The 14197-nt window shown below is 36.7% G+C and overlaps 1 protein-coding gene across 7 annotated transcripts in view; it reads left to right on the forward strand.

Annotated features, from left to right (window-relative positions):
* Positions 1–8206, forward strand: part of DNAJC5B (DnaJ heat shock protein family (Hsp40) member C5 beta) — a 220354-nt gene extending 212148 nt beyond the window's left edge. For all 7 annotated transcript variants that reach the window (XM_079105389.1, XM_079105392.1, XM_079105394.1 and 4 more), the window contains one exon: positions 6896–8206. In XM_079105389.1, coding sequence (XP_078961515.1) covers positions 6896–6990 — 95 coding nt within the window. In that variant the 3' untranslated portion in view covers positions 6991–8206. The remainder of the gene's footprint in view (positions 1–6895) is intronic.
* The last annotated feature ends 5991 nt before the right edge of the window (positions 8207–14197 follow it).

The following is a 14197-nucleotide window of genomic DNA, read 5'->3' on the forward strand; positions in this document are numbered from 1 at the left end:
CTTTGTTCTTTGGGATTGGCTTATGTCACTTAGCATGATAGTCTCCAACTCCATCCATTTACCAGCAAATGCCATAATTTCATTCTTCTTTAAGGCTGAGTAATATTCCTTTGTTTATATATACCCACATTTTCTTTAATCATTCATCTGTTGAGGAGCACCTGGGACGGTTCCATAGTTAGCTAATATGAGTTGATCTGCTATAAACATTGATGTGGCTGCATCACTGTAGTATGCTGCTTTTAAGTCCTTTAGGTATAAACTGAGGAGTGGGATAGCTAGGTCCAATAGTGGTTCCATTCCAAGTTTTTTGAGGAATCACCACACTGCTTTCCAGAGTGGTTGTACCAATTGGCAGTCCCACCAGTAATGTATGAGTGGACCTTTTTCCCCACATCCTTGCAAACATTTATTGTTGCTTGTATTCTTGCTAATTGCCATTCTGATTGGAGTAAGATGGAATCTCCATGTAATTTTGATTTGCATTTCTCTATTTGCTAGATGTTGAACATTTTTTTCATATACTAGTTGATTGTGTTTCTTCTGTGAAGTGTCTGTTCAGTTCCTTAGCCTACTTATTGATTGGGTTTTTTGGGTTTTGGTATTAAATTTTTTGGGTTATTTGGTTTTTTAGTATTAAGTTTTTTGGAGGTTAGTGCTCTATCTGAGGTGCATGTGGTAAAGATTTTCTCCCATTTTTTAGGCTCTCTCATCATGTTATTGGTTGTTTCCTTTGCCATGAAGAAGTATTTTAGTTCCATCCCATTTGTTGATTCTTAATTTTATTTCTTATGCTTTAGGAGTCTTGTTATGGAAGTCAGTTCCTAAGTCAACATGGTGGAGATTTGGGCCTACTTTTTCTTCCATTTGGTGCAGGGTCTCTGTTCTGGTGTCTAAGTCCTTGATCCACTTTGAGTTGAGTTTTGTGCAGAGTGAGAGATAGGGGTTTAATTTCATTTTGTTACATATGTATTTCCAGTTTTCCCAGCACCATTTGTTGAAGAGGCTCTTTTCTCCAATATGTGTTTTTAGCACCTTTGTCTAGTATGAGATAACTGTATTTAAGTGGGTTTTTCTCTGTGTCTTCTATTCTGTACCATAGGTCTACATATCCATTTTGTTGCCAATACCATGCCATTTTTGTTACTATGGCTCTGTAGTATAATTTAAGGTCGATATTGTGATGCCCCCTGCTTCACTTTTCTTGCTAAGGATTGCTTTGACTCTTCTGGGTCTCTTATTTTTCCAAATTAATTTCATGATTGCATTTTCTATTCTATGAAGAATGTCATTGGAATTTTAATAGGAATTGCATTAAATCTGTATAATGCTTTTGGTAGTATGGCCATTTTGACAATGTTAGTTCTGCCTATCCAAGAGCATGGGAGATCTTTCCATCTTCAAAGGTCATCTTTTATTTCTTTCGTGTTCTCTAGTTTTCATTGTAGAGTTTTTTTGTTTTTTTTTTTTTACCTCTTTTGTTGGATTGATTCCCAAATACTTTATTTTTTTTGTGGTTATTGTTGATGGGGTAGTTTTCCTAATTTCTCATGCCGTGGATTCATCACTGGTATATAGGAACACATTTGGTTTTTAGGTGTTAATTTTTAATTCTTACATTCTAGATTATCATAAAGTCCTAGGGTTTTAGAATTGGAAGCAATCCAAGGGGTCCACTCCATTCTGGACTGCATGCCCTTTGTTTCTTTTTCTTGACTTATTACAATTGGCAAGGATTGCCAGCACTCGATTTACTTCTCCACTATTATTGTCTTGAAATTTTTAATTTTCAAAAAAAGTATATCACATTCTATTTGCACTGGGTTTTACAAATTATCTAGCCAGTACTGAATTTCCATTTCCCTGGAAAGTGGAAGGGGAAGCAAATTGAGGTGAGACAGGGTAGGGTGTGGAAGAGTGGGTAGATCCAGGGATTTATATTAATTATCCATCTAAATGCCATACCTCAGGTTATACTGTGCTTAGGGATTGACCAAGATATAAAGATTACAACTGGAAATTTATTTTTCATACATAAAACCTGATTTTAGTGAAGTAGAATTTCTTCTATTATTTTGTATTTTATTCAGAAATGTCAAGACATAAGGTGTAATAAGACTAATGTGAGATAATCCTTTCTCTAGAACAAAAGTAATAGTAATTACTGGCAACTTTCTTCTTGTGTCTTACTTGACTATCCGTAAAGAGGAAAGAGCAGGGGTTTACTAGAAAAACACATTTCTGATTTTGGGATTTATTGACCAATCACCTCAAATTTCACTTAAGAACATGTTATAGGATCTTTAAATATATTTTTAATTTATGAAAATCCAAACTTGAAATATCAAATCCTTTTTTTATTTGTTGACTTATAAAACACATTAGAAATGTGTTTTCACCTGCCTTGAGATAGTTTAACAATCTATACAATTAAACTGTTTTCTAAAACTTTTTTCTTGCATCTTTTTTATTATGCAGATATTTCAATTATATCTGCTCTTTGACCCTGGCTAAAGGCTAAGATACTTTTTGATAGTGTAACATGGTACAAGTCTCTGTTCAGGAGTAGTGGTATAGGGTACAATTTGGTAGAAGAGAGGAGCTATCCATTTGGGTTATTTTGTTTCTTTCAACTATGTCAAAGGGTATAACCCAGTGTCTACCTTTAAGAAATAAAGGAAACAAAGTTCAAACAGTGGCATCTTCAATATTAATGGGCAATTAGAAAACTTATAAGTGATTCCCATCTCTTTCTAAATATAAAAATATACTCCCAGTGAGATCCTAGGAACACAGGACGATTCTATTGTTTCCTATGCATTAATCAAGGTCAAATGGAAGAGAAACTATCTTTGGTAGGGTGAAAGAACACTTTTTTTTTTTTTGTCTTTGAAAAATTAAAACCTGAAAGGTAAAAGGTAGTAGATACTAGGTTATTTCCCTTACTTTCATGTTGAAATGAGAAGCTTCACATTGTGAAATTTTGATTGGCATATTTAGTTTTCTGAAGGCCACAGTGAAATCAGAACTCCACTAGCTAAGAGGGTTTTCTAGACCATCTTGAGATAGAGCCTTGAATGTATGTGTGAACATGTAACAAGATCCCAAAACAAAAGCCTAAAATAGAGCCAGTCACCTCTGATCACCTGGCAATGCAAATAAAAAATATAGGAGCTAATTTGAGTTTGTTTCTTCTAAATTGAAGCCAATGAAATGAAATCCAACCAACTCCAGCTAAATCCCAAAAAGTTCCTGTGGAGTCATGATTTTTCCTTTTCCTTTCCTTCTTTCTTTTTTTTAAATGAGAGGAAATAAAATATATAAAGGAGAAGTAGGGTTTACGGTATTGTCCTTGGATCTAAAAATGTGTGATTCAGGTGCACAGAAAAATATGTTGGGTTGCTTAACTGTTCTTGCCCCTCACCTGGATAAAACCCAAATAAATTCACAACCACTGAGAAGAAGAAGCCAGATGGCTCTTGCACTTGGCCAAGATATTGATTCATTTATTATACTTGCTGTTCAGTAGTCAGCACATTTGACTGCTCAGGATAAGTGTACCAAGGAAGAAAATAAATTCACCCTTCCTCTTTTTGCCACCCTCCCCCACTCAACTTCCTCCCCCCAATCAAGAATAACAATTTCAAAAATAATGCATGAAAAATAATGCTTGAAAACAGTTCAGAAACTTGTGCTTCTTTACATGAAAATGTCAAGCAAGCATCAAGGTCCCAGTCCAGGGCAGTTAGAAGTTAGAACAGGTGAGTCAGCTCAGAATGGTTCCCAACAAAGCAAAGTGGACCTAAGGTTTCTTAATTTTTGCCTGTCAAAGTTGAGTCATTTACCAGACTGATTTACTGAGATAGTCTTTCAACAGTAAATGTTTATTAAGAACAGCATTTTCTTGACAGTATGTTAGGGGCTAGAAAAAAGAAAGACCTGGTTCCTATTCCCTTTAATCTTATAATCTAGCAACAATATTTTTGGTTCTACTCATATGTTTACTGTTCTCTTTTTTATTTATGTATAGTGCATTACAGCTTTACATAATTTGGGGGTTCATTTTGACATATTCATAGATACACATAACATAGTTTCTTCATTTCAATCTCCAGTACATCCCCTTTCCCTCTTCTCCTCCCTCCCCCAACTTACCTTTTCCTACCCTGTTTGTCTTCTATCATTATATAATGATATAATTTATCATTATATCTAAAATTGGAATGCACTGTGATATATTCATATATGCACATAGAATAATTTGGTCAACTTCATTCCCTAGTTCTTCCTCTTTCCCTCCCCTTCCCTCAGTTCCCCTGCCTCTACACTACTGATCTCCCTTCTATTTTCATGAGATCCCCTTTTTAAATTCCTTTTTTCTTTAGCTTCCACATATCAGAGAAGACATTTGACTCTTAACTTTCTGAGTCTGGTTTATTTTACTTAGAATGATATTCTCCAGTTTCATCCATATACCAGCAAATGACATAATTTCATTCTTTACAGCTTAAAAGAACTCCATTGTCTATACATTTCCTTTATCTGTTTATCTATTGTGAGGCACGTAGGCTGGTTCCATAACTTGGCTATTGTCAATTGTGCTACTATAAACATTGGTATGCAAGTTATCACTGTAGTATGCTGATTTTAGATCTTTTGGATAAATACTAAGGAGTAGGATAGCTGGGTCATATGGTGGTTCCATTCTGAATTTTTGAGGAATCTCCACACTGCTTCCCAAAGTGGTTGTACTAATTTGCAGTTCTACCAACAATGCATGAGTGTACCTTTCCCCCACATCCTCATCAGCATTTATTGATGATTGCCATTCTGACTTGAGTGAGATGGAATTTCAGTGTAGTTGTGAGTTGCATCTCCTTGATTGCTAAGAATGTTGAAATTTTTTTCATATATTTATTGGCCATTTGTGTTTCTTCTTTTAAGAAATGTCTAGTTAGTTCATTTGCCCATTTATTGACTGGGTTATTTGTGGGGTTTTTTTGTGTGTTTTTCTTTTGTTTTCTTCTTCTTCATATATTCTGGATATTAATCTCCTGTAGGAAGAATAGCTGGCAACATTCTATAGGTTCTTTCTTCACACTCTTCAAGGTTTCCTTGGCTGTGGAAAAGCTTTTTAATTTGAAGTCATCCCAGTTATTGGTATTTGGTTTTATTTCTTGAGCTTTAGGAGTCTTATTAAGGAAATCAGTGCTGTGCCCATATGCTGGAGTATTGACCCTATGGTTTTATTTTTTGTGTTTTTTTTTTGTTTGTTTGTTTGTTTGTTTGTTTGTTTGTTTTTCTGTTAATCATTCTTCTTTATTGCAGAAGTCTTCCATCAGATAACACTTCCTTTCTGCTTAAGTTACATGCTTAAATTTGGTCGTCTGTTTTCAAATTTTCTGTTTTTATTATGTGGAAATACATTTTTATCATGCCTTTATAAAAGAACTTAGTTTATCAAAAATGTGAAGTTGACAGAGTTCTTCTTTTGACATACTAAAGATATAGTTGCATAGTCTCATACTTCCTTTTGAGAAAACTGATTTTAAATCCACTATCTTTGATGCTCTTCAATGTCACTAAGAAATTTTAAATATGGGTTTCTGTTTAATTTCTCTTGAATCTGTGGATTGGCGTTTCATCAATTCTAGAAAATTCTTAGTCATGAAATCCTCAAATACTGACTTTCCTCTTTTTTTCCTTTCTTTTTGAAAGTTGCATTAGATTATCACCCTATTCATCTCTTTTGCCATCTTTCATATTTTCTGTTTCTGTTACATCACAGATAATCTCCTTAGATCTGTATTCTACTTCACTATTACTCTCTTCAGAAGGCCAATAGAGTGGAGGACATGGACCAGGGGGAGGGAGGAAAAGGAGGTACTGGGGAATGAAATTGACCAAATCATACTGTTATATTTTATGCATATATGAATATGTAACAATGAATGACACTATCATGTATAATTTTAATACACCAATATAAGCAAAAAATAATACTCTCATTCAATGTGCATTGTTTTATGTGTAATCTTCCCTTCCCTCTTATTTTTCTATCTCTGTTTTTACTATGAACTCACATTTCTTATAATGTTATAGGGATTCTTTAGAACTATGTTGAATGTGAAGGCATTCACTTCTACTAGGTGCCTGGGAGTAGTCTTGCACTGTACCACTTTAAACTATATTACCATCTTGGCTCAGAGAAAACGGGTAATGAAAACTTGATCTGCCAACCTATGTACTCCTTAGCTTGCCATTAAACATGTTAAGGGAAGTTCCTTCAACTCAATATCAAAATTCAATACTAACAAATCACCCTGCAGATTTAAGGGTATAGTAATTTAGAGAGGACATAACCATTTGGGGCACAATCTTTATGTGGAGAATTTCCTATTAGACCCTCCACCTAAGCAAGCCCTGGGTTTTGACTCCTGTCTCAGTGGGAAACCTGCATGCAATTACGCACTACAAACTCTAGGGATCATCTGTCATATAAACTAGACCTTTCATACAGATACATATTGCAGTCTTTATGAAGGTGCTCCCAGTGTTTTCTAGTGTCTAACATGCATGACCAGATTGGTGGCACTGGGTCTATTCACAAGAGAGTGAAAACTAAAGTTCAAGTTCAATAGGTTCAGCTAACTCCCTCAAGGGAAGGTTGGGCTTACAGTTTCAGTTTTACAATTCTGTGACAGAACATGAGCAAGGAATACCATGTCGCCTCCCTTTCGTAGTGCTTGAACGGGTAGGCATTTTAATATTAATAATATTTTGTGAATTGAATTGATTTGCTCATCATCATTTCAACAAAACTACCTACCACTTGCCCATTAAAGGAACTGTAATTTGATGATAGTGTTTATTGCTTTTCTCTGTTTATTTTTAGATGTGGACTTTCCTGTTGTTCTCCAGCCTACAAATGCAAACGAGAAAACACAGCTAATCAGAGAAGGACCTCGAAGTTATTGCACAGACTCCTGATGTTGAGCCTGAGGGTCCAAAGCACCTCCTCTTGGTTCAGCCATGTCTCTGCATGGTGGGGGGAGGTTGAGACATGAAATGCTGTGAACTTTTAGACACGTGTATTTTGTTTTTAGGCTAAGGGAAAATGGTTGCTACATAGTTTTCTCAGTAGGCAGACTTTCTCTTTCAGTAGAATTCCTAATGAGACATTCAATTTTGATGAATAAAGACCTGAAGACTCATTTTATGCTCCTTAAATGCAGTAAGACAGTGGCATTGGACAGTCTATACCAGCCTGTCCCTTAACTGAGCCATAATTCATACCTATAGACTAAAGTAGGATTCCAAAACAGAAGCCACTTTCCATCTACTTAACCAAATGCAATGTTGATATCCACCACAGATATCAGCAAAAGACATAGAAGAATTGAGGGGAAATCTTTTTGTATGTGGAGCTCTTTGTTAATATTCAACATGGTTACAGAAATATTTCAAGAGTCAGGAAGAGATGATTAGATTTTAGAAGACAAATCACATTGTTTGAAAGTATATTTTTGGAAGGTTAAAAATGGACTCATTGAAAATCAGCAAGTAAAACAAGGAAGAAACAGGTTTTCAATGTGCCTTTAGGTTGACTTTAAAAACAAACAGAAACTTCAGTCTGTTTGGATCTTGTAAATGATCCAGAAAATCATTCTGAATCTGAACCAGCACCTGTGTGTTGGGTATTTTTCAGTAAAATAATTTTTGTATAACTGGCTCAGATTGGCCACGCTAAGGAAAAGAAACACATGAGGTAATGGGGTAGAATTATAAATTCTACGGTTTAATTAATTTAAAGGCATATCATCCTATTTTTGGTGGAATTAATTATACTGACCAGAAAATGTGTAGCTCTGTGCATGTTGGGCAATTTGAACTCTCAGAAGTTATCTCTGCATTTGCTTGTTTGATTCTTACATTCGTCATGTGGTAGAAACCATGTACTGTTTTAACATAGTACAGCAGCAAAAAAACCTTTTTTTCTGAGTCGTTCTTAATTCTTTATATAATATTGCATTTTCAAGATCTTGTTATATTTTTATATAATACTGCATGAAATGCTATCTTTTTTCTTTGTTTCATATTTTCCTCACCACCAAATTATGGTCAAATGCTGTTAAATATATATTTTAAGTGAAAATTAGTGTTATAGCTCTGACAGTTCTGAAGTCATTAAAACTCTGCTCAAACTCTTGAATTACTGGATTTTTTTCTACATAATCAAGTAGAAAGAGTATTGGTTTTAAAGTTAAGAAACTTGATTCTATCCTCAGCACTCATTAGCCCTGGGACCAAGTGAGGTGAGGCTAAGATAAATAATTTCTCTATGACTCTGATTTCACATCTGCATTGACCACTCTCAGCATTGCTGTTGAGATCAGATGAAGTAGCTGAGGTAAAAGAACTTCTAAAAAATCAAGTAACAATGTAACAAAAGTAAAATTTTGCATGAATTTGGATATGTTGATATAAACATAATGCAACTTTGTATGCATATAAACTCTCTCATCCAATGAAATGGATGAAAATACTTAGTATTAATAGCCCCAATAGCTAGCAAGAGCTTGCTTGGAACTCTGTACTCAACAAATGCTACTTTGCATTTGGAGGAAGAAACAGGCACAATAGCCCAATCTGTGGATAATTTGAGCCACTGCATTTCCTTCCTGTCTTCTCTGGAAGCAAAGATCAGCCTTATTTTTGAATAGCAACTTATAAATTACAAAGCTCACCTTCTCTTTCCCTCCCAGACCTCCTTTTTCATTCTCACATGGGGATTTTTAAACTTTCACTTTCAGCTTGCCCAGGGAGCTGATTTAAGAATTGTTAAGAAGAGAACAGGGCATGAGCCAGAATCAGAATCAGATTATGGGATTGAATCCAGAGAGGTCTGGCCAATATTCTCCACAGAAGGTCAGTTTCTGGTTACAATGATGTGTAGCAAACACAAGCACATGAATACCTATGAAGGAGGAAGTGAATTCCACAGAATTCCCCTCAACCACAGAGAAACTAAGATGGGTTCTTCATCTGAGGTGGGGCTGCTTAAGCATCTTTTGGAAGCCAGCAGAAGTTGCCATCTGGAATCACCTGTAGTCATTCCAAACCACAAGCATCTTAGCAGAGAAGAGTCAAGGACAGAAGGGATATGGTAATCATGAGCCTCATCAATGGTCACACAGAGTCGGACAAAGAGGCCACTTCAGTGTCTCCTACCTAATCCTGGGCACCATGATACCAGAGTGGGAGATTTCATATAAGGTTTCATAAGACATCCATTTATTTTCCTGCCGTCTTATATTAGAACATAATAAAAGGACATGTATGCATTTATGCTTACCAAAATGTATATCTTGATTTTTTGGGAAATACATTCTATTTCCACATTTCAAATGGTATGTAGACATGGCCAAGACTGGAATTGGGCTCCCCTGATAGTGCACTGCTTGATTCTCTGACTAACAGAGAGGATTTCAACGAAGCCTGCATGACCTCTGTGAGAGGCACAGCAGTGGCCCCGAATGATGTACGTGTCCTGATTCCCAGCACCTGTGAATGTGTCATCTTTTATAGCAAAAGAGGCTAGGCAGATATGATTTTATGGACCTTGAAAAGGGGAGATTATCCTGTATTATCCAGGCAGACCAATGTAATCCCATGAATCCTTAAAAGTAGAGAACCTTTCCTGATGTATGGAGGGAGGAGGTGGTGGCAGGGAAGTGGTGCAGAAGAATAGTGTGATGAAATTTGAACCTCGGGTGCTTTGAAGATGGAGGAGAGGAGCATGAACCAAGAAATGCAGGCAGCTCTAGAAGCTGGCATGTTCAAGGAAGAGGGTTCCCCACGGAGCCTCCAGTAAGAAAGTTCTGCCAATTCCTGGACTTTGGCCTGTGTCCCACTTCTGACCTCCAGAACTGCACAATTTTAACATAGTTGGTGCACCTCACTTGTTTCTTCATTGTCTCTCTTCGGTATTTCATTTTCCGACCCTCGTTCTCAGTCTATTTAACTTCGTCTTCTCCTTTGTCCCTTCCCTCCCTTATTTCTCAGTACATTTCCTTCCCTGTCCTCCCCTTTCTCACTTCCACCTTTCCTCCATCTGACTCTCATTTCTGTTTCTGTCTCCTGATCTCTTGCTCCCCACTGTCACCTCCATACCTTGCTTACTGGTCTCTTGGATGAACTAGTCTGTTATGAATCTACGTCAGCTGGTGGTGGAGGGAGAGATGGGAAACATGACAGAACACCATTAAAGGAATATCTCCCCACCCCGATTTCCAGCACAGAGAATCACGATGTTAATAAGCAAAGGGGGTACAAATACGTTATTCTGACAATTCTCTGAGTATATTGGCAAACAATTTACAGAGACCACATTTGTTATTTGAATGTATTGACAAGGTTATTTTAATGTATTGAGACATTCATTTTGTTTTGTTCTCTTTAGGAAACTAAAAGGAATGAAGCTTCTTATTTTGAGTATCATATTAAAGGTTGTTCTTTGTTGCAGGCACCCTTTTGGGGTTCAAAACAAAGATAGCCAGAGACCTGAAAATAAACACCAGACTTTTATTTTTTTTTAATCCTTTAACCAACATCTCCCCAACTCCCCAGCTCTGATACCACCATTCAACTCTCTGCTTCTATGAGCTCAGTATTTCAAGATTCCACATACAAATGAGATCATGTGACATTTGACCTTCTGTGCCTAGCTTATTTCATTCAGAACAATGTCCTCTTCCATCCGGGCTTCTGTCTGGGAGGCCAGGCCTTTAGAAGGCTGTTAGAAAGTGCCTGATGAAATTTGAGGAGAAGTGGCCCCATTGTGAGGGTCCTCCAAATTGAGATGGGTTTGAGAATTCAGGGGCGTTCCCAGAGTAGCCTAGGTTTGTGTCCCCACAGGGGAGAACTACTACCATGGGGTGGCACTTGGATGCCCAAGTGACAAAATTAAGCTATGGTTTCATAGCCCTAACAAAAGAGCTGGCCCCTCAACGAACCACATATGATTAGACAGTCCTCAGGAGCTACCAGCCTAGAGCAAAATGAGCCCTGGAAACTCACTGGAGGACTAAGGCATGAACTCCTGTAGGTTCTCACAGCCCTAGGAAGAGGAGGAGCTCAGAGCCTGACTGAGATGAAATTTCTTGCTACTCTGTTAAACTGCAGCTCTGAGTCAGAGATTAATTTAGAACATATAATGATGTGGAACATAAAAAGACCATTTTATTCTACTTCTATGAGTTCAATGTTTTTAGATTTCAAAGTGCATTATCTCTTTTCTCAAATTTCTCTTAAGATCTTCCCATGTGTAGAACTGTGACCGCCCTCGTTTCCTGTTCTCCTCTACTCTTTCTTCTTAGCACATTTCACTAAAATGCTTCCTATTTTGATCATTGTCTGATTCTCACGCCAGAGGCCAAGGATTTTTGCCTGTTTTTTTGTGCCTATCACATGGTAGGTGGTCAGGGAATATTTGTTAAACAAATAAGTGTTCAACCTATGTTGTAGAAAAGAGAAATTCCTACCTACTAGAAGTGTAAAAGCTGCTAGAGTCTGTTATTTTTACAGAGGCTTAGCATATTAATTAATTAATTAATTTTTAATTAATTGATTTTGCATATTAATATTTTACATGAAATATTTAGAAATGAAGACTAGGAAGATGGAAAAGAGAGTCCCACTGTCACTCCACTTCATTCACTTGATTATAGTTACCTTTTTCAGCTATTTCAGCATCCTTACCCCTCATCTATATAAAGGCAAATGTCCATTTCCAGAAATACCACCCTTCTCCAAACAGAGAAAAACTTTTGCTGAAGAAACCTAAGTCCTCTTCTCCAAAACCATTTTTTTTTTCCAGTCTGAAGAGCTCCTGAGCACCTGAGTAACATTCACCTGTATTCGCTTCCTGAGTGGTTAACTACAAATGCTCAGAAATTGAGATCAAGTCCTATGTAACTGCACTCTGAAAAAGTTATTGCCACATTATAGATGACAAATTAGTATTTTCCAGAGCTGCATTTTAAAGTCAGAGTTTATCTCTGCCTTACCCACAAACTAGGAAACTAATAAATAGCTACCTGTTGGTTAATTGATTAATTCTCACCATATGCCATTTCTGAGAAATGCCTTTCTCCAAAAGGAGATTGAAACCTGCTTAGTGCCAAATGAATGGGTAAGTGTGACACCACTTTCTGGAATTGTCATGCCGTTCCAGGGCTGTCCCCAAGAAGCCAAATTAAATTCCTAGAATGAAATCAGCAGTTATAGGACATCTGTTAACACATCCTGCTCACTGCTGGGCTGCCAACTGAGTTTTCTGATTGCTGAAAATCAGATCATGGGCTTCTCCAATGATGTGCGACCAGGCACACCCTCATTTCCAGGGTCAGGAAAAGAAGGCCTACTCATCAGGGATATTTCTTTTACTTTTGATATGTTCTGATACCCAAATAGTCCCACTCCTGACTTCTTAAGAAGATATTTATCTTCTCAAAGTTTATATCTATAATACTCTTTCCTTTTAAAAATTTTGTTTTAGTTATACATGACAGTAGAATGCATTTGTGCATTTTGATAAATCATACATAAATGGAATATAAATTCTCATTTTTCTGATTATACATCTTGTAGGACCACATTGATCATGCAATCATAATGTGTACATGAGGTAATGTGTTTCACACTATTATCCTTCCTACCCCCATTCTCCTTCCCCTCCCTTCACTCCCCTCTACCTAAAGTAACTCTTCTTCCCTAGTGTCTCCCACTTATCGTGAATTAGCATATGCAGGGAAAACATTCTGCCTTTGGTTTTTTGGGTTTGGCTTATTTCACTTAGCATGATATTTTCCAACTCTCTCCATTTACCAGCAAATACCATAATTCCATTTTTCTTTAAATTTGAGTAATATTTCATTGTGTGTGTGTGTGTGTGTGTGTGTGTGTGTGTGTGCGCATCATATTTTCTTTATCCATTCATCTGCTGAAGGGCACCTAAGCTGGTTCCATAGTTTAGCTATTGTGAGTTGAACTGCCATAAACATTGATGTGGCTGCATCACTGTAGTATGCTGATTTTAAGTCCTTTGAGTATAAACTGAGGAGTGGGATAACCGGGTCAAAAGATTGTTCCATTCCAAGTTTTCTGAGGAATATCCATACTGCTTCCCATAATGGTTGCACCAGTTTGCATTTCCACCAGCAATATATGAATGTACCTTTTTCCCCACATCCTCGCCAACATTTATTATTGCTTGTATTCTTGATAATTGCCATTCTGATTGGAGTAAGATTAAATCTTAAGAGTAGTTTTGACGTGCATTTCTCTAATTGCTAGAGATGTTGAACTATTGGGGGTATTTGTAGTGGAGATTTTCCCTTTGGGGATGAAACTCCAACATTTTCCCAAATTAAGGAAAATGGTCTGTTTGGTCATGCATAATATTAACTAGTTTTTAAACTGGCATTTTCAGGAGCATTTGTTATAATTTTAGAAGCAAAACTTTAGAGACAACCTAGGTTTAAAAGTAATAAATGAATGTTCAAGGTGGAGTTTTTGGGAAGTGATCATGAGGACTCTGATCACATTAATGGATTCATCGATGGGTTCATGATTTAAAGGACTACTGGGAGATGGTGGAAACTGTAGAGACTGGGCCTACTTGGAAGAAGCAGGTCACTGTAAGCATGCCCGGGAAGGGTATATGTTGTCCCCAGCCCCAAGAGGTGAGCAGTTTTCACCCATCATGCCCTTCTGCCCTAATGTTCTGCTTTGCCTGAGGCACAAAGCAATGGAACCGGTCAACCAGGGACTGAAATCTCTAAAACTATGAACCAAAATAAATCCTTCCTTTTTTAAGTTGTTTTCTCAGGTATTTATGTCACAGCAATAAAAAAACTGACACAACTTGGAAATTATTTTTTTAATTAATATGTAGCATGCTAGGAATAAATTTTTTAGCTTTCAAAATTAAAAAAAATACATGCTATTTTGACTTGGAGGATAAAGTTTTAATGGTAAATAAAATTATTCTTTTTCCTGTTTATCTCTTGCATTTCTTAGCTTGCTCTCTTACCTTTCTACCACATTCTATCCCTCAAAATAAAGGATTTGAGAATGTTGGCTTTAGGATCATAGATGTATTTATTTGTATTTAAAAGATGATTCATTCATTCAT

This window comes from Sciurus vulgaris (assembly GCF_902686455.1).
Source record: "Sciurus vulgaris genome assembly, chromosome: 1".
NCBI lineage: Eukaryota > Metazoa > Chordata > Mammalia > Rodentia > Sciuridae > Sciurus > Sciurus vulgaris.